The 25688-nt window shown below is 43.1% G+C and overlaps 2 protein-coding genes across 3 annotated transcripts in view; both read left to right on the forward strand.

Annotated features, from left to right (window-relative positions):
* Positions 1 to 9506, forward strand: part of FAM91A1 (family with sequence similarity 91 member A1) — a 29154-nt gene extending 19648 nt beyond the window's left edge. The window contains exons 19-24 of one of the 2 annotated variants that reach the window (XM_075495239.1): positions 642 to 714; positions 1978 to 2127; positions 2633 to 2740; positions 3040 to 3163; positions 4865 to 4934; positions 6356 to 9505. In XM_075495239.1, coding sequence (XP_075351354.1) covers positions 642 to 714; positions 1978 to 2127; positions 2633 to 2740; positions 3040 to 3163; positions 4865 to 4934; positions 6356 to 6532 — 702 coding nt within the window. In that variant the 3' untranslated portion in view covers positions 6533 to 9505. Of the gene's footprint in view, positions 1 to 641; positions 715 to 1977; positions 2128 to 2632; positions 2741 to 3039; positions 3164 to 4864; positions 4935 to 6355 lie in introns of both variants that reach the window. The other variant, XM_075495241.1, reaches the window with a different exon arrangement.
* Positions 9507 to 10398: 892 nt separating this feature from the next.
* Positions 10399 to 25688, forward strand: part of FER1L6 (fer-1 like family member 6) — a 136233-nt gene continuing 120943 nt past the window's right edge. The window contains exon 1 of the mRNA XM_075495478.1: positions 10399 to 10589. Within this exon, the coding sequence (XP_075351593.1) occupies positions 10399 to 10589 (191 nt within the window). The remainder of the gene's footprint in view (positions 10590 to 25688) is intronic.

Consider the following 25688-nt stretch of genomic DNA (forward strand, 5'->3'; position numbering starts at 1 on the left):
AAGTGAAGAGCCCACAAGTTTTTTAGACAGCAGTGGTATAAGGTGGGAATATGAAGTGTTATTCAAGAAATGCACTTTTTTGGGATGCTTGGTATTTACAGTAAAGTATGAGCAAAATATGCTCTTTATCACAAACAGCAGAAATAGAGTGGGTTTGTCTATTTGGGAGAAGTAAAATAGCTTCCTCTTCTGTTTCTTTGGTTCAGCTGAACTCTCAGAATTAATCATTCAAATAAATAGATGTTTAATGTTGTAACAAACACAAAATTACACATTTTCAAAGGCCCACTTGTGAACGCTTTGACTGCTCAAAAATGTTCTGTACTTAGGAGTGGAAACTCTGTTTTGCTCCAGAAGTACTCAGCGATTAGGCAATCTGTTTATAACCAGTAATTGGAGAGGAAAATTGCTCCTCTTCACTGATGTTTAACTTCATTGTGTTTACTCACATGCATTTTAGGGGGAAGGGTGGGGTATTTTATTTAATTACTTACTTCAGCTAAGCAAAAACTTTAATGTATTTCAGTCTGCTTATTTGTTTCATCAACTTGACTGGTACCCCTTAAAAGGGAGCACAAATAGGACTAAGCTAAGCTGATGAGTATATTTTTCTGTTCCTAATTTAATTTCTTGATGTTCAGGGGCATGGCATGCACGGAATGGGAGAAACAATGCACATACCTTTCCCATTTGATGAAGCTGAGCAGCAGGGAGGTAACTGACTGTCTTTAATGTAATCTCTACACCTCCATATTTAATTTTCTTGCACATTACCTTGTGCAATAAGGTTGCAGTAGTCCTTTTAATACAAATTTTCTTGGACTTCTCAGTCGACTTTGAAAAAATGGAAAGAATATTTAAATGGCTGACTAGTCTGTTCTGAGCTTAGAGGTGCGGTCTTCTCCTTTTTATCTTCTCTGTCCTAATTAGAATGTGTTTTCTTGCCTCTCTTCTCTCGTAGCACAGATGTAAAGAAGTAACTTCCACAAACACCTCTCTTTGTGCATACTTGCTTATTAACTAGCATATTTATTAACTGCATAAATAAATCTTCCATATATTCTATTCAGCATCTCTTCACTGTAAGACAGGTGAGACCAAAACTGAACAAGCTTATCTTGATTAGTAGCACTAGAAACTATTACGGAGTTTATTTTCCCCCAGGAAGAGCTTTGCTAGCAAAATCTCCTATTCCTTCAAAGTCTGCCTAGCTCAACTGATTTTGAAAGGCAGGAATTAACACGTTCTGAAATACTCCTTGATGAGTAGGACATAAGCTTTGGATAGTTGAGGCCATAGCCTTCCCAGCTGAGAGCTGTCATAAAAGTATAAATTTCCAGATATGAAATCTAAAATTATTTCAGTTGCCACTTAGAAAAAGCTGGGCCAACTAGAAGTAAAGCTCATTTCCTAATTTAGTTTTTACTAGGTTCAAAATTAGTTACTTTTTATATTTGCTCTCTCTGGGATGTCTGTTTTCTTCCGACATGATGCTAGGTGAAAAATCTTGAAGGCAAAATCTCTAAGTTCTATCATGAACAACTCAGAGTTGACACTCCTTGTTACCCTCTAATACTGTATTCTAATTCTTCAGAATTTCAGATATGTGGAACATATATTGAATTTGCCATAAAAGACTTTGGCACTGAAAGAGCTGGACATCTGATTCCTAGCTGAACCTTGCCATCTCTGCTGTCTGTATGTGTCTGTGTGTGAGAGAGAGCATCTTCTGTTTGTATGTTTCTTCTTCCTTGGCTCTTCTACTATACTATAAAATACCAGTTAGTGCTTGGTGTGGGAAGGCTGTGATCACTTATGTGTTATCCCAGATCTACCAATGTGATCATTAACCTGGAGCATTGCAAGAGAGGAAAATGCGCATAAAAAACTTAGCCTAGCCTAGAGACAAACTGTATTGTTATGGAGGAGGGTTCTAGTAAAGTAAGCTGGAATATGTGTTGTGTTGTTTTGTACTAGACTTCTCTCGTGTGAACATGGGCATTCATACGGCTTTAAAAATACTGAGAAACAAAGTAGACTTGCAGCATTTTTGTGGCTATGTCACTATGTTGAATCCTACGAGTCGGCACGCTAACAGAAAGCTGAGTGATGCTTCTGACGGAAGAGGTTAGTTACCAATAATTGTCTTTTTTTGGCTGTGTTCCCTTAATTTTGCATACAATCACTTCAGCAAAGTTGAACAAAGGATTATAATTCTTTGATTTGGAACTCTACAAAATACTATCCAACACAGATAGGAACTCTGCTTTAGTGTGAATCTATTGGCAGTAGGCTTACTTCCTAATTCTTCTTTGTGACTAACTCAAAAATAGCAAATACAGGCTGAAAATCACTGGACTAGAACAGTCAACAGAAGAAAAAAAAAATTTCAGAACATTAAAAGTAAATTGTGCCATTTGTATATGCCAGAACTTAATCTTTAAGTATGTTTAGGATCCCTAAGTGGCTCTTCAGCCCTAAAATGATTGAGGCCCTATTTTTCTCCATATCCCTTCCTCCAGTTTTATAGTTGTATCTTCTTTGGGCAAAACTTGTGTCATGTTCATTACATCAGGTGATATCTAAACTTATATTCACTTAAATGTTTATGTAAGAATTACTTTACCTTTAGGAGAGGCTGACCTAGCATCAGGATCTGATGTAAATGGGAGCACAGAATCATTTGAGATGGTAATAGAAGAAACCTCAATGGATTCTGCAGTCAAGCAAAGCCTTGAAGGTAAAAACATGACAAATGGCTTGTACTAAACATCTTCAGTCCAATGAGATATCTTGTTTTCAGGGACCTGAACGTGTATTGTTGTTTGATTATTGTCTGGGACTGTAAGTGCAACACAACGTGTTCTTCCTCCTTAAAATTCACATTCCCTTAAATCTTTGAGCAGTTCAGGAAATGAACTGTGCTTAAAAAGTATGAACTGTCCAATGGAGCCTGATCTGAGAGAACTGGTTCTAGGATCAATATTCTTGCTTTGTCTTTTCTTAAAATTTGGTTGTCTCTTGGTTTTCTTTTTGCAGTACCCACAACAGAACTGGAATGGGTTCCCCTGGAATTATGCTTTGGCATTCCACTCTTCAGCTCTGAGTTGAATCAGAAAGTCTGCAAAAAAATTGCCACTCATGGATTATGTAGAAAAGAAAGGTGAGCTGTAACTTATCAGCTACAGGTTTAACAAGTTGTATGTGTTATGCCCAGAGCTTCTGCAAAAAATGATACCTAAACTTGATGACAGTAGGAGCAGAACTGAGCTAAGTTTCATAGAGTACCTGATTCTAGTGTGTAAGGTGGCTGCTTTTTGGCTCAGAGATACCAGCTATGATGTACGATCTAGTAGTCTTTAGTTGTGGTAAGGTTAAGATTAGGCTGTTTTTGTAGTTTCTTGTCCTGGTTTCGGCTGGGATAGAGTTAATTTTCTTCCTAGTAGCCGGTATAGTGCTGTGCTTTGGATTTTAGTATAAGAATAATATTGATAACACGCTGTCGCTAAGCGGTGTTTACATTGGTCAAGGACTTTCCCCCCCGCTTCAGCTCCCCACGCTCTGCCAGGTGCCCAAGAAATGGGAGGGGGCACAGCCAGGATAGTTGATCCAAACTGACCAAAGGGCTATTCCATACCATATGATGTCATGCCCAGTATATAAACTGGGGGGAGTTGGCCGGGGGGTAGCGATCACTGCTCAGGGACTGGCTGGGCGTCGGTCGGTGGGTGGTGAGCGGTTGTATTTTTTTTTTTAATATATTTTTTCCCCTTTTTTTTCCCCTCCCTTGGGTTTTGTTCCTCTCTCTCTCTCGTTGTTTTTTTCCCTCTCATTATAATTCATTATTATTATTACTATTATTTTGTTCCAATTATTAAACTGTTCTTATCTCAACCCACGAGTTTTCTTTCTTTTGCTCTTTCGATTCTCTCCCCCATCCCACCGGGGGGGGGGGGGGGGGGGGGGCGGGGGGGGGGGGAAGTGAGCAAGCAGTTGCGTGGTGCTTGGCTGCCGGCTGGGGCTAAACCACAACATTTCTGCAAGCTGAAAATTAATTCTTTGTAGTAAACTGTCTATGAACAGATCAGAAAAAAAAAAAGTAAATTTGGGTGCCTTCCTACTCGTTTCCCCTTCCTAGCCTAGCACAGGCTTTCTTTCCTCCTCCTAACCCCCATGCCCCTGTAACGGGGCAGGGGAGGGGAAGCTTACCAGTAATGCTTTGATGTAAAATGCATTTAGCTCTTGCGGTAATTTTCTTTACTATTGTTATGTTATTTGCTAAGTTTAGTCATGGCTTATGATCAAACTATCTTCTACTTTTTACCGTAGCTTTTCTTTATGAAAGATTACTGTTTCAACAATGGGATTTTTGGGTTTGTGGTTTTGTTTGGTGTGGTGTTCCCTCCCCCCCCCAAGCCTTCTGGAGACCAAAAATAAGGCTGCTTGAAAACCTGGCTTAAGGATTTGATTACAGTAGTTGACCTGCTTTTTAACAGTGTGTCACTAATCTGCTTCTTAAAAGTCATGTTACCAGACTGTCTTAGATAAGAATGAGGCATGGTAAAGTCTAATATATTAATATATCTTATGTAAAATGGCATTTTTTCAATTGCAATAGTTTCACTTTAGCATGGTGTAAATGATAGGGAAAATAGCATTTAGCTGACTAGACTCAAGAGCAGTTGAGAAGTTCAGCACCTCTTCAGTGGTGACAATATTATCAGGCTTTCTGTGTGAAAGCTTTTAACTTTGTCACATGATGTTAGGTACTACTAGGTTAATTGTGAGCAAGTTACTATGGTGTTACTTTGCTAGTAAAAATTTGTGCACCTTGGACATAATTTTTCTCTCTTGTTTTTGACAGCCTTCAAAAACTCTTACATTCCAGTAGAAAGCTGTCTCTTCAGGTCCTTAATTTTGTTCATTCATTCCAGGTAAGGAGCAATAATCCAGATGTAAATAATTCTTTATGATCTGTTATCCCTTTTTGCCGTCCTACTTGCCATTCTTGGGTTTATGGAAACACACATGGTCTGTTTTATTTGCTTTTTCTTTAAATGGTAACTGTATTAAGAGCACTGTCAACCTCAAATTCTACTGGTAGCAGAAAGTGAGTACTTCCCTATCCCTTTTCTGGCCTTATTTAATACTTGTCTCTTAACTTCCATGGTTGCATCTTGTGTGTAATCAGTTTCATTGTTTTTTATGGGATATGCACAGCAAAATTGTTCTTCACTCCTCCTGTTATAACACAGCCTACTCTGCTGGTTACTTGGTTGCTGCTTAGATATGTTAGGGAGATTTACTGCAAACCATGGATACGCTAATCTTTTGAGACTTTTATCTGCATCTCAAGTCAACTGTGTTCCCTTAGGAAAAAATAAAATATATTAACGTGTATTTCATACCAGTATACTTTTTGCACTTGTCCTAAGATCTTCTAGAACTTGGTGTTGAATGAGTAGAAATATGTAAAACTGTGTACTCTGGGAGGATTTTTTAAGAATATAGATAGAGAATAGGGGTCTTGTGTAGCAAGCAAAGAGGAATGCCAGGTCCACAGCCTGCTATAATTCTGCATGGAAATGTATGCTAGCAAGGCATGTCCACATGTAACATGGAATCTGCTTAGCTGCTTATATCTTATGATACTTTTCTCTAAAATTCTGTCTTTTCAGTAAGGTAAGGAACTTGCAGGTTACTTAACCAGGTAGTGTTACAAATGGTGTGACCCTGAAACCAGTTCCTCATGAGAACGTTGGAGATTTCCAGTAGGTTTGAAGCCTTGAAACTATCTGTCAAACAGTCTCAAGTGACTCCTGTCCTAATCTCTTAGACATTATCTCTGAGATACACTTTTCTTGATGATGATCTGTATAGACAGGAAAAAAAAAGAAGGTGCTGAAGTGATTTTTAAGCTGAGAAAACCAAACTTCTGCAAAATACAACTACTCAAAATATGGTCAAGTCAGTGCCTCCAAATAATGTATAGCTCTTAGCACAGCATGGGATAAATAGCAGTACGATAGCTGTCCTGAAGATTTTATAGCTTTACATTCATTTTGCTAGGTCTTTCCTTAAATTTTAGGCCTCAGGCTTCCCTGAAGGTTTCTTGGAAGCCAAATAATTCATGCACAGATGCAGCTGAGAGAACTGTATGCTTATTTCATGCTTCCCTTTGTTTATTCTGTTTTTACTTCCATAATGATTTGGTATTTATTGGATTAAAGTAACACACTTCAGAAACACTAAGGGTATTTGCAGATTAGATTAGCCTGTAATGTTCTACCTGTTAAATCCTTCATTGTTTGTCTTGTTTTTAAGACACTATTTTTTTTCTTCCTTTTGCTTTTAGGAAGGTATTTCAGCACTGGATCAGCTCCATGATGCTGGTTCTTCAAGTTCACTTTTGCAGCCTATTTCTGCAGATATGGGTGTTCCACTTCCCGCCAAGAATCTCATGTTCAAAGAAGGTGTATTATCTGAATGGAACGGATGGTCTCCTTCCTCAGTTTTTTTCAACCACACCTAAGGAACAGGTCAAATAGGGATTCTCATGCATTGATCACTATATGCCTTCTACTATGGTTAATTCCTAGTGCCAACCACTAAGAAGTGTACTGCTGCTGCAGCATAACCCATGTAAAAGTAGTGTTACAAAAATGTGTTGTGTTGCAGTATTGGGGAAATGCTTAAACCGTCTAGAACCTGTTACTCATTACTGCATATCTTGCTGCAACAGAGAGCTTTTTAGCTGTCAGCACTATTTTTATCTTGAGACAATCTTTCTTTTATAACTAAACATGCCCTTTCTGGGCTTTCTGATGATTGTTAAATTTCTATGCTGTCACCACAAAATTGCAGTAGTAGTTTTCTATGTTCGTTACTCAGACATAAATTCTGTTTAGTTTTGTACTGTATTACTGAAAATCTTTTGTGTATAAAGGCAAGAGATTTGGCTCTTCCTTTGAAAGCTCAGTGATACCTACTGTTTAAAAAAAAAAGTATCATGGTGATATGGGCATTAAGAATTGTTGAATTCTGTAGGTCAGCTTAACACCAAGGCCTTGACAAGTCAGTACAATGGGAAGAGCTTTGATGCTTACAGGAGGCTGCGTTAGTGCAAACTCAAAGGCCTGCTGATGACTTAAGGCCACTTTGAAGATGAATGGTACACTTTCATCGCTGGCAGAATTCGATGGAGGTGTGGAATTATGGAAGGGCTGAAGTGGTTGGCTCTGTTCATGTGCTTCTTCATGATAATGGATTCGTCTTGCTCTTTGTATGAAACCAGGAGTGTCTGAGATTTGATCACACTGGGAGTTAGTCCCATTGTTATTTGAAGCTGGTGGTGATTGCTGTAGGAAAAATCCTGATGTCATAAGGTGAGTTTAAGATAGATATCTAGATCTGTCCTGCTGATTAATGTTTGAAAGAACAGAGCTCTTGATTTTTCACGTGACGGTCATTAGCAAAGGAAGATAATAGCAGAGGATATGTAGGCAGACACTTCTCTGAATCTGTTTTCCTTGAAGCATTTGGCTGCCGATTATGACAAACATTAAGAGTGAGCTGTTTCATCTAAAATCATGTTCTGGCTCTGTTTGTAGGGGATGATTTTATGTAGCATGATTTCACTTTGTTTATGTTAGGCATTAACAACTCTTTGCCAGCTTAAAGTCTTTCCCATTTAGCACACGAGGAAAACAAGAGATGTAAAATGTTAAGACTTTTAACCCAGCTGTCTAAAGTACTCTGCCAACTCTCTTCTTTACTGGAACTGCCTTGTTTTAAATAGTCATAATTAAAAATGAGACTTAACCATCCTGCCATTACTAGCCTACAATACAAAATGGACCAAGAATCTGTGGCATAGATGATGCTGGACAATAGTAAGGAGAAAAATGGCAACATTTGGGTTTGTATCCTGTTCCGTATGGCTGTAAGAAAAAACATGACAGAAGTTTGAAAAGAACAAACATACCACGATAGGATAATGCAGTGGCTTCAGTTACAACTGTGAAAATTCCATTCTTCTTTTTTTCCTTTGCTTTATATACATTCCTAAAGTGTAAGTGTAGGACTTGTGCTCTAAGAAACTGGAAGTCCGTAGTACTTCAGTTTGCTCAGTGTTGCTTTCTTATATCTGTTTTATTTTTGTATTTTACCAACAGCAGCTGAATTTAGTATTCTGTGTATATTACAGAGCTAGATTATCTATATAAAGTTGATCATTTACACTACAGTGACTTTTGTACTGGATGTTCATACTCTCCACAGCGTTTTTTTTTAAGTTGCCTTATTTCCTTCAAAAGAAGTTAAAGAGGAATTGGATGTCAATCTGCTAGAAATGGCAGAGGAAACATTTACTGTGAGAATTGTTATGTGGAGATTAAGCCAATATCTAGCACTGTAGAGGAACTAAGCAGTAGGTGATGGCTTACACTTTCAGTACTATAGATGTTACTTTAAGTGCTACAGTGAGCTGTAGTAGATGAACTAGTTTGGTGTATTGTATCAAATGTTGCCATGCACTGTCTATACTAGTATGTAAAGTGATGATAGCACAAGTTGTATGGAAGTTTGAAAATGGATGAAAATTTCTTGTTCTCACTGCATATTCTTCAGTGTTACTAAGTGAAGCATACCCTTTGTTATTAGGTTGTCTAAAGTAAGGTTTCTAAATAAAAGTAGCCTGCTCTTCAGAGTTGTTTAATACCCATAAATCTTACAGTTAATGGTGAGAATTCCAGATATGTTGCAGTTTTTTAGAACTCAAGCCACTCAAATTTAGGTGCTTCAACACTAGTTTAAGAGATTAAATGTTCAAGTCTGCATATCTGAAGTTTATGGAATAGATTGCAACCAAAGAAGTCCATAAAATACCTGAAACTCAACTACAGCTCCAGTGCTTGGGATGGTCCAGAGGCTTTACTCAAAGTATGTGATCCTTGTTTTAAATATGGTGTAAAAAAATAAGATCTCAAAGATCCTCATACCAAAAGAATCTATTTTATATTGTATTGCAAATAAAGAGAAATTAAATAAATTTCTTTTCTTTGGGTAGTTTTATTGACAGTGGGGAAAATCACATGCATTACACATTGTAAAGCTGTTCTAAGTTTCTGTCTTCCGCAAGATTTTTAACTTGCAGAAGAGAGGTTGGCTTTGTGCTCTGGCACAACCCAAGTAGTATTCTGTCTAGATGGATATACCTGAAGATGGTCAGGAGCCAACTAGAAAGTGTGCTATGTTTGTTTTCAGGTTTTTTGATCATGACTTATTATTTCACAGTTCTCTTTCTCTTCCTCTTCCATCATTGTTCTCAAATTTTCCTTTTTTGTTTAGTGTTCTGAATGGTTTGTATTTTGAAGATTTTAAAGTATGACTGTAACTGAATACAGTTGCACTCTTCTAGTGTGACATTGTTAATATTATACATTGAATTGTACAAAGTCTGTGTTAAATTAAGTTATTGGCACATGTAACAAATGTGTACAAATAAACTGTGGTGTAGGTCAAACCATGTGCAGAATCCTTCACATGCAGTAGTTCTCTTCTTGGGCACAGCACTAAAATGTCACTCTCTCACTGTAGTGCTCAAGACTACCAAATGTCATCAAAGTATCTTTTTCCCGTATGCATGCAATTCTGCAGAAATGCCATTTTATCAATGGAAACCCCTTATTTTATTGTAGTCTCCTCCATACCATATGCTTAACCTCTAAGAAGGGAAAGCACAAAAGGGTGATGTAGGCTCTGTCTCCTCTTTCAGCCACAATCTAAACCTGTAGTGTTTGATATTGGATATTTGAAGGCACTTGTGCATGTGTTCTCTTATACATTTTTTTTTTTTACTAAAGACATTTTTGACTGGGAACTTGGAAGAAATGAGACCAAAATTGTCATTTGTTTGTTTCTTTAAAGTAATCCAGGCCCAGGATTCATCTTAGCAGTACAACGGCAGAGAGTGTGACTGATTACAAAGGATATAAGGAAGAGCTTTTTTGCAATTAAGACAGTCAAGTACAGGAGCAGGCTGCCCAGAGGTGTTGTGCAGCATCCATCCGTGGAGGTTTTAAAAAACAGACTGGATAAAGCCCTGAGCAACTTTACCTGATCTCATGGCTGACCTCACTCTGAGCAGGAGGTTGGACTACAGGCCACCTGAGATCCTTTTCAACCTCCATTATTCTATGCTCCTGGTTATAAAATACATGAAGTGATTTTATACACTTGTTTAACTAGGGCAGAGTTGAATGCTGGACAAAATTCAAATTGTGGGTTTGGAGAACACTAGTATAGCAGAACATACAGCCAGTAATACAGCACAACCCATTTTTGTGAAACTACATAGTTCATTGCTACGAAACTACCACCATTAGACCAGCTTTATGAATGTGGAGTTTGTGTGGTACCAGCTACTTTGAGCCAGTGACAAAACTTGATAGCAGCAAGAAGACTGGGGGTGGAGCCCAGGGCAGCAGCAAAGTGCTGAGGACTGGGACCTTGGAGGAGGAGAGGGTGGATGGAGATGGGGGTGATGCTGCTGAGAACAGTAGCCAGGAGGCATGTGGCCGCAGCAACTTGTAAGTTCTTGATGTGCTTCCAGGTTCTGTCTTACCTGCTGGTGTCTGCTATGGGGGAATTTACTGCTTTCCTCATCCAGCAGCGCTGAATGGCTTCTGTGGCCTCAGGCTCTGGGTGTGAGTTTTGCTGCTGAGAAACCCACAACACTGCTTCAGCTGTGACTGTCTACCAGTAGTGAGTTTTCCTTTACGGCTGTGTTGTGTAGGTCAATACCAGAAGGTTTTTTGTTGGTTACTGGGCAGCTAACCTGATTTCCTAACCTCAGAGGTGGCTGCTTTTCTATTGACTTTTCTATGTGACTGTGTTTGGGGTTTATTTTTTCCCCATATGAAAGAGAGAAATGGTAATGAACTGACTGAATCCTTTATTTCTAGATGTAATGTACCCATAGAAACTTCCCAGATGAAAAACTGCACTGTGAGAAACTGTTGAGAGATCTGTTGCAAGGCTTTCATAGGTTCCGTTGTGTCTTCTGAATTGCTTCTGTGTTATGAATGAATGATAATATCACTTGAGAACGGTGGTTTCTGTGTTTGTCTTGGTTCAACCTATTCACTGTTTTGTTTGTAAATGAATAAGGGTTTAGTTCTTTTATGGTTTTATTGTCATAGGACTTGAACTTGTTTTTCCTGGGCTGTAGCTTTTGCTCGCTTTCCTTCTATAGACAGAAAAGCTATCACGTTTTCTGCGATGCCCATTTTCTTCTTGACGTTTTGTTTCCTGTGGGGTTTCACACTGCAGCCTTGGCTTTTTACCTGAGGCTACCCCACGCGTCCCTCTTGGCCGCTTTACACAGTGCTTGTCGCGTGCATGCAAAATCTAACCCTGAATTTCTGCTTATGTCTTTCCTGGTATTAATAATGTTTCTGTGGGTTTTTTTTCTTGTCTAAAGCCTTTGGCAAGCTCAAAACTTCCTTTCATTGCAGTTATTGCATAAAATCCCATATGGGGGTACGGGGGACCTCTGTTATTCTGTTTTCCATCACAGTGCACGTGGGCTTTTGCCCTAGCCACGAGTCTGCCGCTTACGCCACCTGTTTGAAGGGTAGCATTGCATACATTGATGGCTCTAAATTTCTGTGAGTTATTTGGGCCTTTAATTCTAAGAAGCTGCTGAATTCAGACATGGGTTCTGATTGAATAATTTGGCTTGGCAAGACACTGTTTTGTTGTTTCTTCAATTTGTAAGTATGCTGCTTCAAAAGCTGCAGGACGGGGGGGTCCCCGGTCCTGAGAAGAGAGAGATTCAGAAACAATGGGAAAAATTAAGTCACTTGTCAGGAATAAAATGTTCCATGTGACATTGATGCTAAACTTGCAGTGATCTGTAAGCTGTGTATAGCCTGTGACATATATAGCATGTATATAAGCCAGGAGGTTTAGTGAGTAGAGTCTTGGCCCAGTGTTGTTGACTGTAAAGAGTAAACAGAAATGGAAATGAAAAAAAGCTATTATGAGAAAAGGGAAGGAATAATAGCCTAGAAAAAGTGCTGGGAGAAGGGGGGAAGTCTCTGTCTGACCTGTTATATCCTAGAGCTCACTCTTACAGAATAGAGAAATGGAAATGAACCTCTTAATTACAAGTCCTAAGGGACCATTCCTACCCCAAAGAACCTGGGAAAGAAGTTAGACACAGAAATGAGAGGTGCCGAGCATGTTAGCAGGGAGTAGAAATAGAATTGGAAAAGTACTCTTATTGTTTATTTTTCCAGTTCTCTGAACTCCTTCAAACAGTAAATGTGAATTGGCCTGGATTGCATTTGCACTCGATGTATAAAAACAAACCATGTTTTGAAAATGAGTGATGAGGTATTACTCCAATCATTTTTTAAATTAAATCAGATCAAGTAGCTGTCATACTCTGAAATCATATGCTTTTTTAACTGGACCGTACAGTGTGAGTGATGCAGTAGGACTTAACCAGGTTGAGGTTTCTAGACACACAAGTGTCTTGCCCTGTAGGTGTCAGCACTTCTCTTCTTACTGTCTTCCAGTAACAGGCGGCATCAGCAAAAAAATGGATTTGGGGTTTTTTTGTTAAAAGTATTCTTGAGGTGGATGTTCTTTGCTAGTGAACACTACTGAACTAAGGCAGTTTTATGTAATAGAGCTCTGCTTACTCGATAAAGAGGCTTCAGAAAATAGACTTGGTTAAAATGTTACTTGCAGAATACTATATAGTTGTTTATAAAACTATCTAAATAATAGGACTAAGCCTTTGGCAAATATTGATATGACGAATGACATCAGTGGTAATTAACTTGTTGATTCCATAAGCATTGCTGTATACGACAGCGTCTCTTAGGTTAAGCATTAGCTCCAGGTTGGCCAAGTTCTGGCTTTTGAAGCAGAGCCAGGAACCTCTGAGCAGAGGATGGGGTATAGGACTTTGTTACTCCTTACGTGCAGCTGGTTCACATTCATGTTTGTTCGTTAGCTATAAACCCAATGAGGGCAGACTCAGCTTCCTGCAGGACCTGCGTCCAGCTCTGGAAAGGTGGCTCAGTGCTGAGTAAATGTGTGGGACTAGAGTGTCTGAGCAGCCTGGGAAGCCTGGGTCTGAGACACCTCAGAAATAAGAGGAACGTGGGTTTAGCCCAACTCTGTTTACATTAGATTTTTTTTATAATCATGATTGGGAGGGCCGAAGAGTGACTTTGAAATATCTTTTTAATGCATGGATAGAAAATCGGCATGGACCATCCTCTCTTGGATGGCACTCCCTCAGATGCCTGGCAAGTCTGACAGTGCTAGTGTAGCCATTTGATTTGGAAATAAATCGGGATTTGTATTCAGAAGACAGCTGAAGTTCAGTTTTGTAGTCTTCCTTGCATTTCTTACTTTGCATTGATGCTGGCCGGCAATTTGTCTAGGCTGTCTCTGTATTTCTGACCTTGTGAATTACCAAAGAGAGTTCTTTTCCTTGGCACTTGCTTCTAAGGCAGTCCCATAAAATATTATTAGCTGAATTCCCATACAGCAGTTTCTAAAGTATTAGTGTCTTTGGCTAACATATCTGATTATATTGGCTCATGTTCTTCATTAGACCAACGTTTCTTGCCCTCATCCTAGAGAGCTGATTTTACAACTATGCAGAATATGTCCCGAGGGGACTGAATAGATGTCAGTGAGGAAACTGAAGTTTTATCCATGGTAACACACATGTGATAATGTTTCAGAAGGGGGAAGGGTATATTGTGTTTGCATTTTTAGTCTTCAGAGCGGAGGCATCTCAAATCCATTATTAAACAGATTGCAGGATCTATAATTGAGGTGCTCTGTATGTTTGTCTTCAGGGTAGCTGTACAGGAGGTGAAGGTGCTGTGGGGTATGAGTGAAGCAAGATAAAATGAAATAGAGCCAGTTCCCCTGGACAGAGCGATCATGGGCAGATCGATCATTGTCTTGGGCAGAGCGATCATGAAATGATAGAGTTTTTGATACATGGAGAAGCGGCGAGGGGGGTCGGCAAAACTGCCACCTTAGACTTCCGGAGGGCGGACTTCAGCCTGTTTAGGAGACTGGTCGACAGAGTCCCCTGGGAGGCAGCTCTTATGGGCAAAGGGGTCCAGGAAGGCTGGACATTCTTTAAGGAGGAAGTCCTAAAGGCACAAGAGCGGGCTGTCCCCAGGTGCCGAAAGACGAGCCGGCGGGGAAGAAGACCGGCCTGGCTGACTAGAGAGCTCTGGCTCGAACTGAGGAGAAAGAGGAGAGTCTATGACCTCTGGAAGAAGGGGCGGGCAACTCAGGAGGACTACAGGGGTGTAGCGAGGCTGTGCAGGGAGAAAACTAGAAGGGCCAAAGCTGAGCTAGAGCTCAGTCTGGCTGCTGCTATAAAAGACAACAAAAAACACTTCTTCAAATACATTAGCAGCAAAAGGAGAGCTAAGGAGAATCTCCAGCCCCTAGTAGATGTGGGAGGAAACACAGTGACCAAGGATGAGGAAAAGGCTGAGGTACTTAATGCCTTCTTTGCCTCAGTCTTTATTAGCAGGGCCGAATGTTCTATGGGTACCCAGCCCCTGGAGTTGGAAGATAGGGATGGGGACCAGACTGGAGCCCCCATTATCCAGGGGGAAATGGTGAGTGACCTGCTGCACCACTTAGACACTCACAAGTCTATGGGGCCTGATGAGATCCACCCGAGAGTGTTGAAGGAGCTGGCAGATGTGCTCACCAAGCCCCTTTCCATCATTTACCAGCAGTCCTGGCTAACTGGGGAAGTCCCTGCTGACTGGAGATTAGCGAATGTGACACCCATCTTCAAGAAGGGCCGGAAGGAGGACCCGGGGAACTACAGGCCTGTCAGCCTGACCTCGGTGCCGGGGAAGCTGATGGAGCAGATCATCCTGAGTGCTATCACACGGCATGTAGAGAATAACCAGGGGATCAGGCCCAGCCAGCATGGGTTCAGGAAAGGCAGGTCCTGCTTGACCAACCTGATCTCCTTCTATGATAAGGTGACCCGCCTAGTGGATGAGGGGAAGTCTGTGGATGTTGTCTATCTAGACTTCAGTAAAGCCTTTGACACGGTTTCCCACGGCATTCTCCTGGAGAAACTGGCTGCTCATGGCTTGGACGGGTGTACTCTTCGCTGGGTAAAGAACTGGCTGGACGGCCGGGCCCAGAGAGTGGTGGTGAATGGAGTTTACTCCGGTTGGCGGCCGGTCACAAGCGGTGTTCCCCAGGGCTTGGTGTTGGGGCCAGTTCTGTTTAACATCTTTATCAATGATCTGGACGAAGGGATCGAGTGTACTCTCAGTAAGTTTGCAGACGACACCAAGTTGTGTGGGAGTGTTGATCTGCTGGAGGGTAGGCAGGCTCTGCAGAGGGACCTGGACAGGCTGGATCGATGGGCTGGGGTGAATTGTATGAGGTTTAACAAGGCCAAGTGCAAGGTCCTGCACTTGGGCCACAGCAACCCCATGCAACGCTACAGGCTTGGGGAAGAGTGGCTGGAAAGCTGCCTGGCAGAGAAGGACCTGGGGGTGTTGGTTGACAGCCGCCTGAATATGAGCCAGCAGTGTGCCCAGGCGGCCAAGAAGGCCAATGGCATCCTGGCCTGTATCAAAAATAGCGTGGCCAGCAGGACTAGGGAAGTGATTGTGCCCCTGTACTCGGCACTGGTGAGGCCGCACCTCGAATACTGTGTTCAGTTTTGGGCCCCCCACTACAAGAGGGATATTGAGGTACTGGAGCGCGTACAGAGAAGGGCAACGAAGCTGGTGAAGGGTCTGGAGCAGAAGTCTTATGAGGAGCGGCTGAGGGAGCTGGGACTGTTTAGCCTGGAGAAAAGGAGGCTGAGGGGAGACCTCATCGCTCTCTACAACTACCTGAAAGGAGGTTGTAGAGAGGTGGGGGTCGGTCTCTTCTCCCAGGTAACAAGTGATAGGACAAGAGGAAATGGCCTCAAGTTGCGCCAGGGGAGGTTTAGACTGGATATTAGGAAATTTTTCTTCACCGAGAGGGTTATCAAGCATTGGAACAGACTGCCCAGGGAAGTGGTTGAGTCGCCATCCCTGGAGGTATTTAAAGGACGTTTGGATGAGGTACTTAGAGACATGGTGTAGTGATGGTTTTTGGCAGTGTTAGGTTTATGGTTGGACTCGATGATCTTAAAGGTCTTTTCCAACCTATATGATTCTGTGATTCTGTGATTCTGTGACAGGATGGTCTGGAGATTATCTTTCGACTTGAGTTCATGTACTGAAATAATGAATTTATCGATGTCAGACCTGTGGACTGAGTTGATGGAGCCAGCAGCTCCTGGGGACGTCACTGAGCTTGTTTTAAGTGAGGTGAGTCGGGCAAAGGCAGCCTGCCCTGTGCAAAGCCAGCAGCAGCGGAGAGCTCGGCCTTGGCTACAAAATATACCTATGAGGCTGCATAAATATACGGGGTGCCCGAGTCAACCTCTGCTTATGGAAGGTGGTGGAGGGCTGAAGTGAGAGAGACCCGGGTCAATCAGCTTGTGCCAAAGGAGGCATCTGTGTGGAGCTGCACCTGGACACCTTCTCTGCACACTTGGTGTAAACTTGCACTTTAGAGCAGAAAAATTGAACTGGTTGGGAACTCTTTACAAGCAGTCCTGGATAAAAAGTGCTGATTTGCTGAAAGGGAACTTCATGGGTCCGAGATGTGTGTATGTGTGTGATGGACCCTTTTTCCCTGCAGCAGAGAGATGTCTGCAGGGCATTCAATCCCTGCTCTGAACCAGGTGTGCATTACTCCAAAGTGGTATGCTCTTCTTTGCTGTAACTAGTATAATTCATATAAATAGCTGCATATTATGGAAAGAAACTCTGTAGCCCACAATTAGAAAAAAAAAAAAAAATCATCAGCATCCCATGTAGAAGAATTGTTATAGCCCTTGCTCTGAGTTGGGCAGAACAGCTGCTTCGTTTATCAAGGGAAAAATCTCGATAATGCTTTCTTAGGATGCAGAACAAACTGTTACTTTATTCATAAACTGATTTTTAACTCCCAGCCAGTGGTACCACTGTCCTGCTGATACTGGAAAAGTACCCATTGCTGCCTGACAGGGTTTTAATAGGATGCAAACAGCAGGCAGGGCTTCTGCAACAGAGAGCAGTCTTGTGTTTAAAAAATAAGAGCCTAATCTATTGCAGAGAAGTGCTGTTGTGTCTGCTCCTCCTAGGTTAGGAGTGAGAGCAGCTACCCAGAAGCTCTTGATTTTAGAGAAATATACTTTTGTTTTTCTAAACAGGCCCTCTCCCCTCCTATCCCTGTTCCTGGCTGAATCTCCATCTGCAGAGAGTGGATGAGCCTGTTGTGAAGGTGTTAAGTTTCTGACTGCAGCTCCTGGCTTGGCTTCTCACTTTTACTTTGTCCATGCAAGTGCTTACAGGGCAGAAGTGGCTTCTCGCTGTGTGCCGGTGCGGTGCCTGCGGCAGTGGTCCCTAGCTGTCCCCCGAGGCCCCTGGGAGGTATCAGTGTGGTGTGCCCGGCGGTCTGCGAGCCGCATCCCCACCTGGCCGATTGCCTTTTCTCAAAGATGATGGTTTGTGCTGTTAAAACAGCCCAGCTGCCAACCTCTGCACGTGCTTGCTTGTAGTCAGTGTGAGTACATCCACGGGGCAAAGACCGTTGCTCCCGTTGCGCTTAAAGGGGACCCCTGGACCACTTCAGCAGCGCAGCCCAAGCAGACGTCCCCAAAAGCAGAGTTTCATCCCTGTGTCCAACCCCTTTGGACCATCCCGCGTTAGCAAAATGAAGCTGGATTCCCTGCTGCTCTCGCAGGGGGGTGGGTGTTGGCTGGCTTGTTGCAAACCCAAGCTGGTGGCATGACGTGATGGATTATCTTATGTCATTTGTAGACAGGTGTCCCCTGGGCTCCGGGTTATGATTTGTTTTTTTGTGGGCTAACAGACATACAGTCAGGTAATATTTTGTGGGAGGAGGGAAGGGGAGAGAGGAAGAAATGATTCTTAGGGTGTAGATCTTATTAGACCTTCAGAAAAAAACTTAAGAATTTTTAATGCTCTTAATAGATTTCCATTTGCCTGAGTAGAGAAGAGCTTAGGTGGATTTCTTAAAATATTTAGATGATCAGTTTAGTTTGATTAAACACTCTGTGGTCTGCCACTGATGAAAGTTGCCATGATGGAAAAAATCTCCCCTTCTGAGATCAATTAGTCCGTGCTGAGATCAATCAGCAGCGCTGGTGAGGTGATTCAAGGGAAGGAGTCTGACACTGGGGTACCTCTGGGCTCTTCGCAGGGCTGCGGGGGAAGAAGAGTAGAAATAGATGGTATCATGCAACTGAGGGGACTCGTCGGAATTTTATTGCTATTGCTGCTGCATTTCCATGCTGGGACTGCTGGGCCAGGAGTGCTTTTGCAGATCTTTCCACTCTATTTCCTCCGGCTCTGCTGTCAAACCCACGACTTGCTCTGTGTTGCTATTCCAGTGCACAACAGCTCTTTGGAAAGGGTTTTTCCCCACGACAGAGCCGTGCTGCGTCTGTCAGCCGAGGCTCCTGCCTGTACCTTGCTGCAGACCTTCCTATCCCACTCCCAGTGCCTTTACCATGCTGGACGAGAAGGGGTGGAGACGAAATGTGTCCCAAACTGCTCCTGAATATCTCAGGGTCCTGTCATGTCAGATGGCTTCAGAAAGGTCTGTGCAGGGACCCGGGGCTGGAAGGGACAGCTGGGCCACTGGGCAGTTGTGGCCACTGTGTGTTTAATAACCAGCAAGGAGGACTCTGATAGAGCTGCACTGTCTGTAAGAAGAAACCGTGTCTCCTGGGGGTGTGCACCGGTAACTGAGTCTTTCAGAGCTGCAAAGCTGTATGCAGCCATTACATTTGGAAGGATTGCTCTGTGCATGAGAAAAATTAAGACTGATGTTGGCAGAAGCCTTGCAAAGTGTTAGAAGACATGGAGGGTTACATGTGGGGAAAAAATGCAGCAAGCTCCTTTTTTTTTAAAGCTGTGGACGCCTTTTAGCAGTTGTGTTGTATTTGTGTCACTGAAATAAATCTTTCCAATCATAATCACTATAAAGCTTAATTTTTCTAGAGCAGGGAATTGAATGGCATCTTGGGAAGAGGGTAATTATGCTTCAAAGTGGAGTCGTCATTCTGGAATAGGGTTATTTTTAATCTGGTATTAGGTGCCCCCATGGGGGAGTTACACCGGCATAGCTGAGGTGCCCGATCACGCTGCTGGAGTATTGCTTGCCCCTTCCTCTGTCCTCATGTGGTCTTACAGGTTTCATCTGCTTAAAGTTTGCTTTGTCCTACATTATGGTCCCCGAGGTCTAAAAACAGGAGCTAATTTAATAGCAAGCTTCAAACTGCCAATCAAACTTTACTTGCACATGAAGGGAAAAATGACAGAAAACCTTCAAATGCTTCCAAGAAGTCACCAGATGAGTCTACCTGTTCAAATAAGGTTGTTTTTTTTTAATCATCATTTGTCTGGTAATGACTGTAGCTATCCTCATGGGCCAGGCTTAGCGTGGAAAAAAAAGAGATTTTGCAGAACTGGGCTCCTTCCTCCAAACTAGTTTTGACTTTTGCAGATAAATTTATTGACAGATGGGATGCAACCGCCCCTTCCTGCCTCCCAGCCCCTGTTCCTTGGTGAATTTCTGCCCCGGGGAGCTTTGCAGAAGTTGGACACCCTGCAGAGTTTGCTCGCTACACAAAGCTGCTCTGCAGGGACCCGTCTGTGTAGAGACCAGTCCAGCCTGGCTGATCGTCAACCTGATTTAATGGATTATTAAGAAGGTGGCTCCAGCTCCTGAGCTCACCTGGTCCTAAGTCAAAGCGGTGGGGTGGCTGAAATGGTGGCCAGCCTGGGTTTGGCAGCAGTGGCTTCGTGCATGATGTGGCTGCAGTTCCCTGCTGTAGCTGAGCTGTGCAGGCGCCGTGCAGGTTTGTGTTCCCATTCCTTTGGTTTTTAATAGTCTTTTTATAGTCTTTTCTTTTAAAAAGTGTTTCGAGGAGGAGGAGAGGGAATGGCCTATGACACTGAAGTGTCCCTGGATATCACTTCCCACCTGGGAATATTTCATGCAGGGTTTTGGCTTTTTATAGCGGCTCCACTGAGCCAGTTTGCTGTCTTCACTTCTCAGACACCCAACATGTGTGTACAGTGGTGGGATGAAAAGATTTTCTCTTGGGTTTCATCAAAATCCTAGCAGAAATTGTAAATCCCCGTTCTAAGCATGGTTTATATATATTTAAAATGTCCACTGTGAGGGTATATACCTCCTGTCTCCTTGCTGTGATCCCATAGCCAGATACCTAATGGTGCCCTGGCTTCAAAGGCCAGTCCCAGGAAAGTGCTTTCTCAAATTATCTGGGGCTGTAGAGCAATTACAGCCTCAGCTCATTTTACCCTGACAAAATGGTCAAAATTTGCATTTGGGGAGCGCTATGCAATTCTTTTCTGCCCTGATGTGAAATGATTGGCACTGGTGTTTTGTACTGGGGGTGAATTAGATTCATTTGCTGACTTACTGCTGTGCAGAACGATGAAAGCGCTGTCCCCGGAGCGGGTTTGCTTTTTCATGTGGCAGGGCGGGGGGGAGCTCTGCCGCTTGCTGCCTTTGGAAATGTCCTGCTTTGGAGCAACTATGGGAAATGATCGAAAACAAATTTCCTTGCAGCAGATCAGTTTGAAAAGGCTGTGGAAATTGATGCCACTTTTTTTCAGGAGGAAAACTGTTACCAGCAAAAAGTAGCAAGAATTTATTTGTCTTGATCTTTCTAAAGAAGGTCTGCCAAGGCGGACAGGGGTGTGAACAAGAGGGGTGACACACATCTGACGCAAGCTTGGATAGCTTGTGTGAGTGTGGAGCTTCTCCCTGATGCTCCTGAGACCTCACAGTGACTTGTTTTATCTCGGCAGACTGAGGTGCTTTAGGAACAGGCAATGTCCTTCCCTTGGAGGGCACTTCTGTATGCTGTCAGGGGGTCAGACCTGGCTCCTGGGTGAGCGGCAGAGCTGAGCACCGTGTCCGTAGCCTGGGACCACAGGGCGCAGAGGGAGAGGCGGTGGCATCCTTCGCAGCCCCTCTTTGCTCCCCGCTACCTTCACAGGTGCAGAAACAACAGTTAAACTGGGGGCAGGAGCTCAGCTTCTGACGTTAGCCCTGCTGCTGGCTCCCGCCGGGCCTTTGCAAGTTGCTTCTCTGCCTCTTTTCTTGTCTGAGATGCAAATACAACATCACCGACCTCGCTGCCATCAACTCTGCAAAACCTCTCATGGAGGAGACGGGTGGTATCAGAGCAGTTCTGTCGCTGCAAGTGCAGCGGAGGGGGCCCGGCTGAACTAGCTGCGTGCTTGCTCTCCTGGGGACGCTTTGGCGTGGCCGGTGCTTGCCGGGTCCTTGGGCCAGCTGTGCTGAGCTCCCTTCAGGGACCTGCCAGGGTTAAGCTGCAGGAAAGCTGCTAGCTCAAATCGATCTTATCTTAGGGCTTTGTGATTTCCTCGGCAGGTTTAGTTTACTTCCTTCAGAGGAGTTCAGCGAGGCAGCGTGTAGGGAGGCTGGGCTGGAAGGCTGAGCAGCGTGCCTGAGTGTCCCGACCTATTTAATAAGCCAGTCTAATACGCTTTACACGCAGGTCATCAGGACTAGCTGGGGTTAGGTACGTTTCCAGCCTGAGGACAACCAGCAGGTGACTGGAGTGATCTTGTACCCTGTTGTTCCGCTGCTCTTGTATTGCCTGACTCCAATAAACCATCACGGTGTTGTGGAAGTAACAAACGCTGCCCTTTGCAGGTGCTTTCTCATTTTGCCATCCCCGAGATACATTGCATTTTAATGTAGCCGTGCGCTTCCCAGTTATGGTTGTGGAAGGCAATGCAGAGGTTCGGATGCTTGAGATACGGTTCATTACCCTAATCTTTCTGCATCTCCGTCATGGTAACTGTGAGCTACAGTGGGGTGAAAGAAAAGAACCAGAGAATACTTGGCTTTGGATATTTAGAAATTGAAGGGTTTTGGTGGTGCTGAAGGGGACAGGTTTAGTGGCTGTCCCTGGGATGCCCCCAGTCCCACACGTACAGGAGAAACCACCCATAGCTGTCTGTGTCCAGCCCTGATCTAGACGCTGACATTTCTTTAGGTAATGAATACAGTCACCAGGATCCCAGTAGGCTTTTTCTCTCCTTCTCCAAACAAATTAAATTTCCATGTAACGATGAATCCATCATGCTAATTACAGCTGTGGGGAAAGGTTAGCCCTGTCTGCCAACAACTCATCTGCATTGCTGAGGCACAGGTCAGGCCCAGGAAGAATTTATTTCTGCTGCAGATCTGTATTTAATCACAGTAGCAGTTCTAGGCTTTATTATTATAACAGCACAGACACCCTCCATTAAATCATATTGTATTGCTGTGCCTGTCACACGTGGGCTCGAGGCTTCAGACTCGGCGGCTTCTCAGGCTGCAGGAGGCTGCCTGCGGATGGGTGATGTGAGGAGTGGGCTCAGGGCAGAGGGAGGCTGCGGTGGTGGAGGAGGAAAGAATGCTCAAACCAAATGAAAATGAATTAAGGTCTTCCGAGGTTTGGGACATCTTATTAATACTTAAAAATAGAGCTCCTAGCTCTGAAAATTACAGAATCATGCTGTGTATCAAGTCATTTTGCTGCAGGCTTATTTTGCCCTAAGTGGGACAGAAGGGAATGACTGTGAGTGCATTGTGCCATTTCATTTGTAAATAAAAATAGGTAGACTGTTAGGGACTTTGCTTATAAGCAGTATAATAAAATATTTAATAGTAATAAAAAGATACTTCACCCCTGAAGGCTGCATTTCTAAGGAATTAGGACAGGGTCAGAAAGGTCTTGCAGCTGGCACTGTGATGTTTGCATGGTAGCTGCAGAAGGGTGTCGATGCTCTGGAAGTGATGGAGACCTCTTCCCCTTGCCTTACCCCTTCCCTGGGTTACTGCCAGAGCTCTTGCCAGGGCTCGAGTCAACAGAAGGTGAAATGTGGGTGAATGGAGGGAGATGCCCCAGGAGATGTTCCAGCTTTGCGCTGCCTCTCTACTGGGCTGTGTCTAAAAAGCGCCGAGCCCTGAAGGAATGAATTTGCCGTAGATTTGCAAACTTGACTGAACTTACAACTTCAATTCCCCAGAAAGCTACTGGAAGGTTGTTCTGCATCCTGCATAGCAAGGACAGCCCTGTCTTTGCTGTGAAGGGCTCCATGCAACGTTGCCTGCTGCTGCTGAAACCTAGGGGTCTAACGGATAATTTTGTACAAAGCTGGTAGGGAAGTTGTGTATGTATCCGTGCAACATGCACATATAGTGCTGCATATGTGTTCCTTTCTTCTGTACCCTCTTTCCCTGCTCTGAAGGGAGGAAATGCTCTCAGACTGGTGAGTCTCTATGTGTGAAATGCAGAAAAACCTCCGACCTTATCACCCTGTCAGAGGCCCTCCCTGGGGGATCCACTTCATCTGTTTCTGTCAGATACGTTTAAGAGACAGATCATAAATATATAAATTCATAGCAAAAATTCATCTTTGTCCCACTGGTAAGTTCATTAAAACTCCTATACTGAACTACTGAAGAGCAAAGAAAAAAACAGAGGTGTTAATGAATAGCTTGGAGCTAATTAAAATCTAAATCTGGTAATCCTGTGAAAACAGCTCAACCTTCTGTGCTAGGTGCTGCCTCATTTCAAGGCAGATGATACCAAATTCTCATGAAGTGACTGAAATTGGCCAAAGTGGTCATTGTTCTATGTGCTATTGGAGATGCAGCATTCAAGTGTCCAGCCAGCATGAGTCTTCCCAACCTAAAAAAATCATAAAATAAGAGAAAACTATGTTGAGGGATTTTTGCCTTTGATTGTAGAATCAGTGATTTGTGCTCAGATCATAGGCCAGGACTAGGTTTTCTAAAACATGAAGGTGACAAGCGAGCACAGTCACGTGGCTCCAGGAGGAAACCCTGAAGTTCTTATTATCTATCTGTGGTACCAATCATGCAGCAAGACAACTTTCTGAATCTGTGTCACTTTCAGCAATAAAAAAATGGTTATTTGGATCACAAACAGCAAAGACAATAAAACATCAATTCACAGTCCAGATCCTTTTTCTCTTAATTTCAAAGGATGCAAATTATTTTAAGGAAACGGAGAACTGGCTTTTGCAGGAGATGCTAACCTTTTCTTCCCCACATCCCCCAGAACTTTCTTTTGCAAATTCTTTAAATACCTTGCACAGTCAATTAAAATTATTCTTATAACAATTTGTGATGGTTCAGCCTGGTGCAGCAAAACACACAAGTGGGCATTTTGCTAAGTGACCGTAATGGCACAAAACACGGGATTATGCTTGGTTTGAAGGTCATGTATGTGATTCCGCTTCTTGCTAGGTTTAAGGTTATGATGGCATCACTGAACGCAGATTACACTTTCCACATATTATGGTGGCTGCCTGCAGTGCGAGGTAAACCTTGTGAGTAAAAAGCTGCCGGTCTGATTTCTGCTTGATTTAGGGTCTTGCTCCTTTATCAAAAGTCTTTTTTGGGCCAAGAGCTCGAGGCTGAAGGAGAGGAAGGGTGCTGCTGGGCATGGCAATATGCACTCCTGTGCCCCGCTGTCTTTCTGCACAGCAGAGCCCTGAGAGCTTTTGCTTGCAGTTAGTGAAATTGCAGTCTATGGTATGGTCTGCTCTTAGCCACACTGATGGTGTAACGCAAACATCTGGGGCAAACCCAGGCGTTTCTGGCAAATGCAAGCAGAAGATCCAGCATTAGTGATGCTGTGAACACCATGGGGGTATTCTGCTCTGATACAGCAGTAAGTAACTACAGGGGTAGCAGTAATATTGTCACAACTCCTCTGGGGTTTTGTGGTTGTCCAAGACCCACGCGTGATGTCTTTTCTGTATCAGGTGCCAAATTTACCCTCATCCACGTGGTAAAGAAGGGCAGACCTGTGAATCTTGAATAACACAGTTGAGATGTTTCTGTTGTAATGATGATGAAGGAAGAAACAAGTGAAAAGGTGCAAAGAAGTCTGTGTGACTCTTAAAATGGCAGGTCAGGGAGATGCCCTTTGAGCTCTCGAATGGACTTGACTGAAAGCACTCAGGAAGGCAGCCAGGAGCTTACCAAAACTGAGCTGAGGTTCTCCAGGCTCAACGGCAGTGAGGGTGCTCAAAGCATGAAGCGGGTCTGAAACACTCATCTCAATGGGGGACTGAGGGTGCTAGATTCATGAACGACATTTTGTCATGGTAATTTAGAAGTTTACCATAGTCCCTGAAGACTTCAGCTGACCTTCATGGCATTTTGCTGTCATATTTAATATTTGCTTTTTTTTACTGCAAATATTTAACTTCCCAATGTGATTTTGTGAACCGGCTACCCTGGACTCAAGTTGATATTTTCATCAGACAATTCTGATGGCAAACTAATGTGAATTAAAACCCCAAACAGATATACGATGCATAGTCATACTATAACCATTTATATCTTTAAAACCTATTAGACTATTGTAGACAGAGGGTTTTAATATGGTTTTTATGTTGATTTTATGCACAGGACTATTAACTGGTATTATCTCTGTTAGTAGCTTCTGGATGGAGCTGCACTTCTGAGAA

Source organism: Mycteria americana, chromosome 2 (assembly GCF_035582795.1).
Source record: "Mycteria americana isolate JAX WOST 10 ecotype Jacksonville Zoo and Gardens chromosome 2, USCA_MyAme_1.0, whole genome shotgun sequence".
In the NCBI taxonomy this organism is placed as follows: Eukaryota; Metazoa; Chordata; class Aves; order Ciconiiformes; family Ciconiidae; genus Mycteria; species Mycteria americana.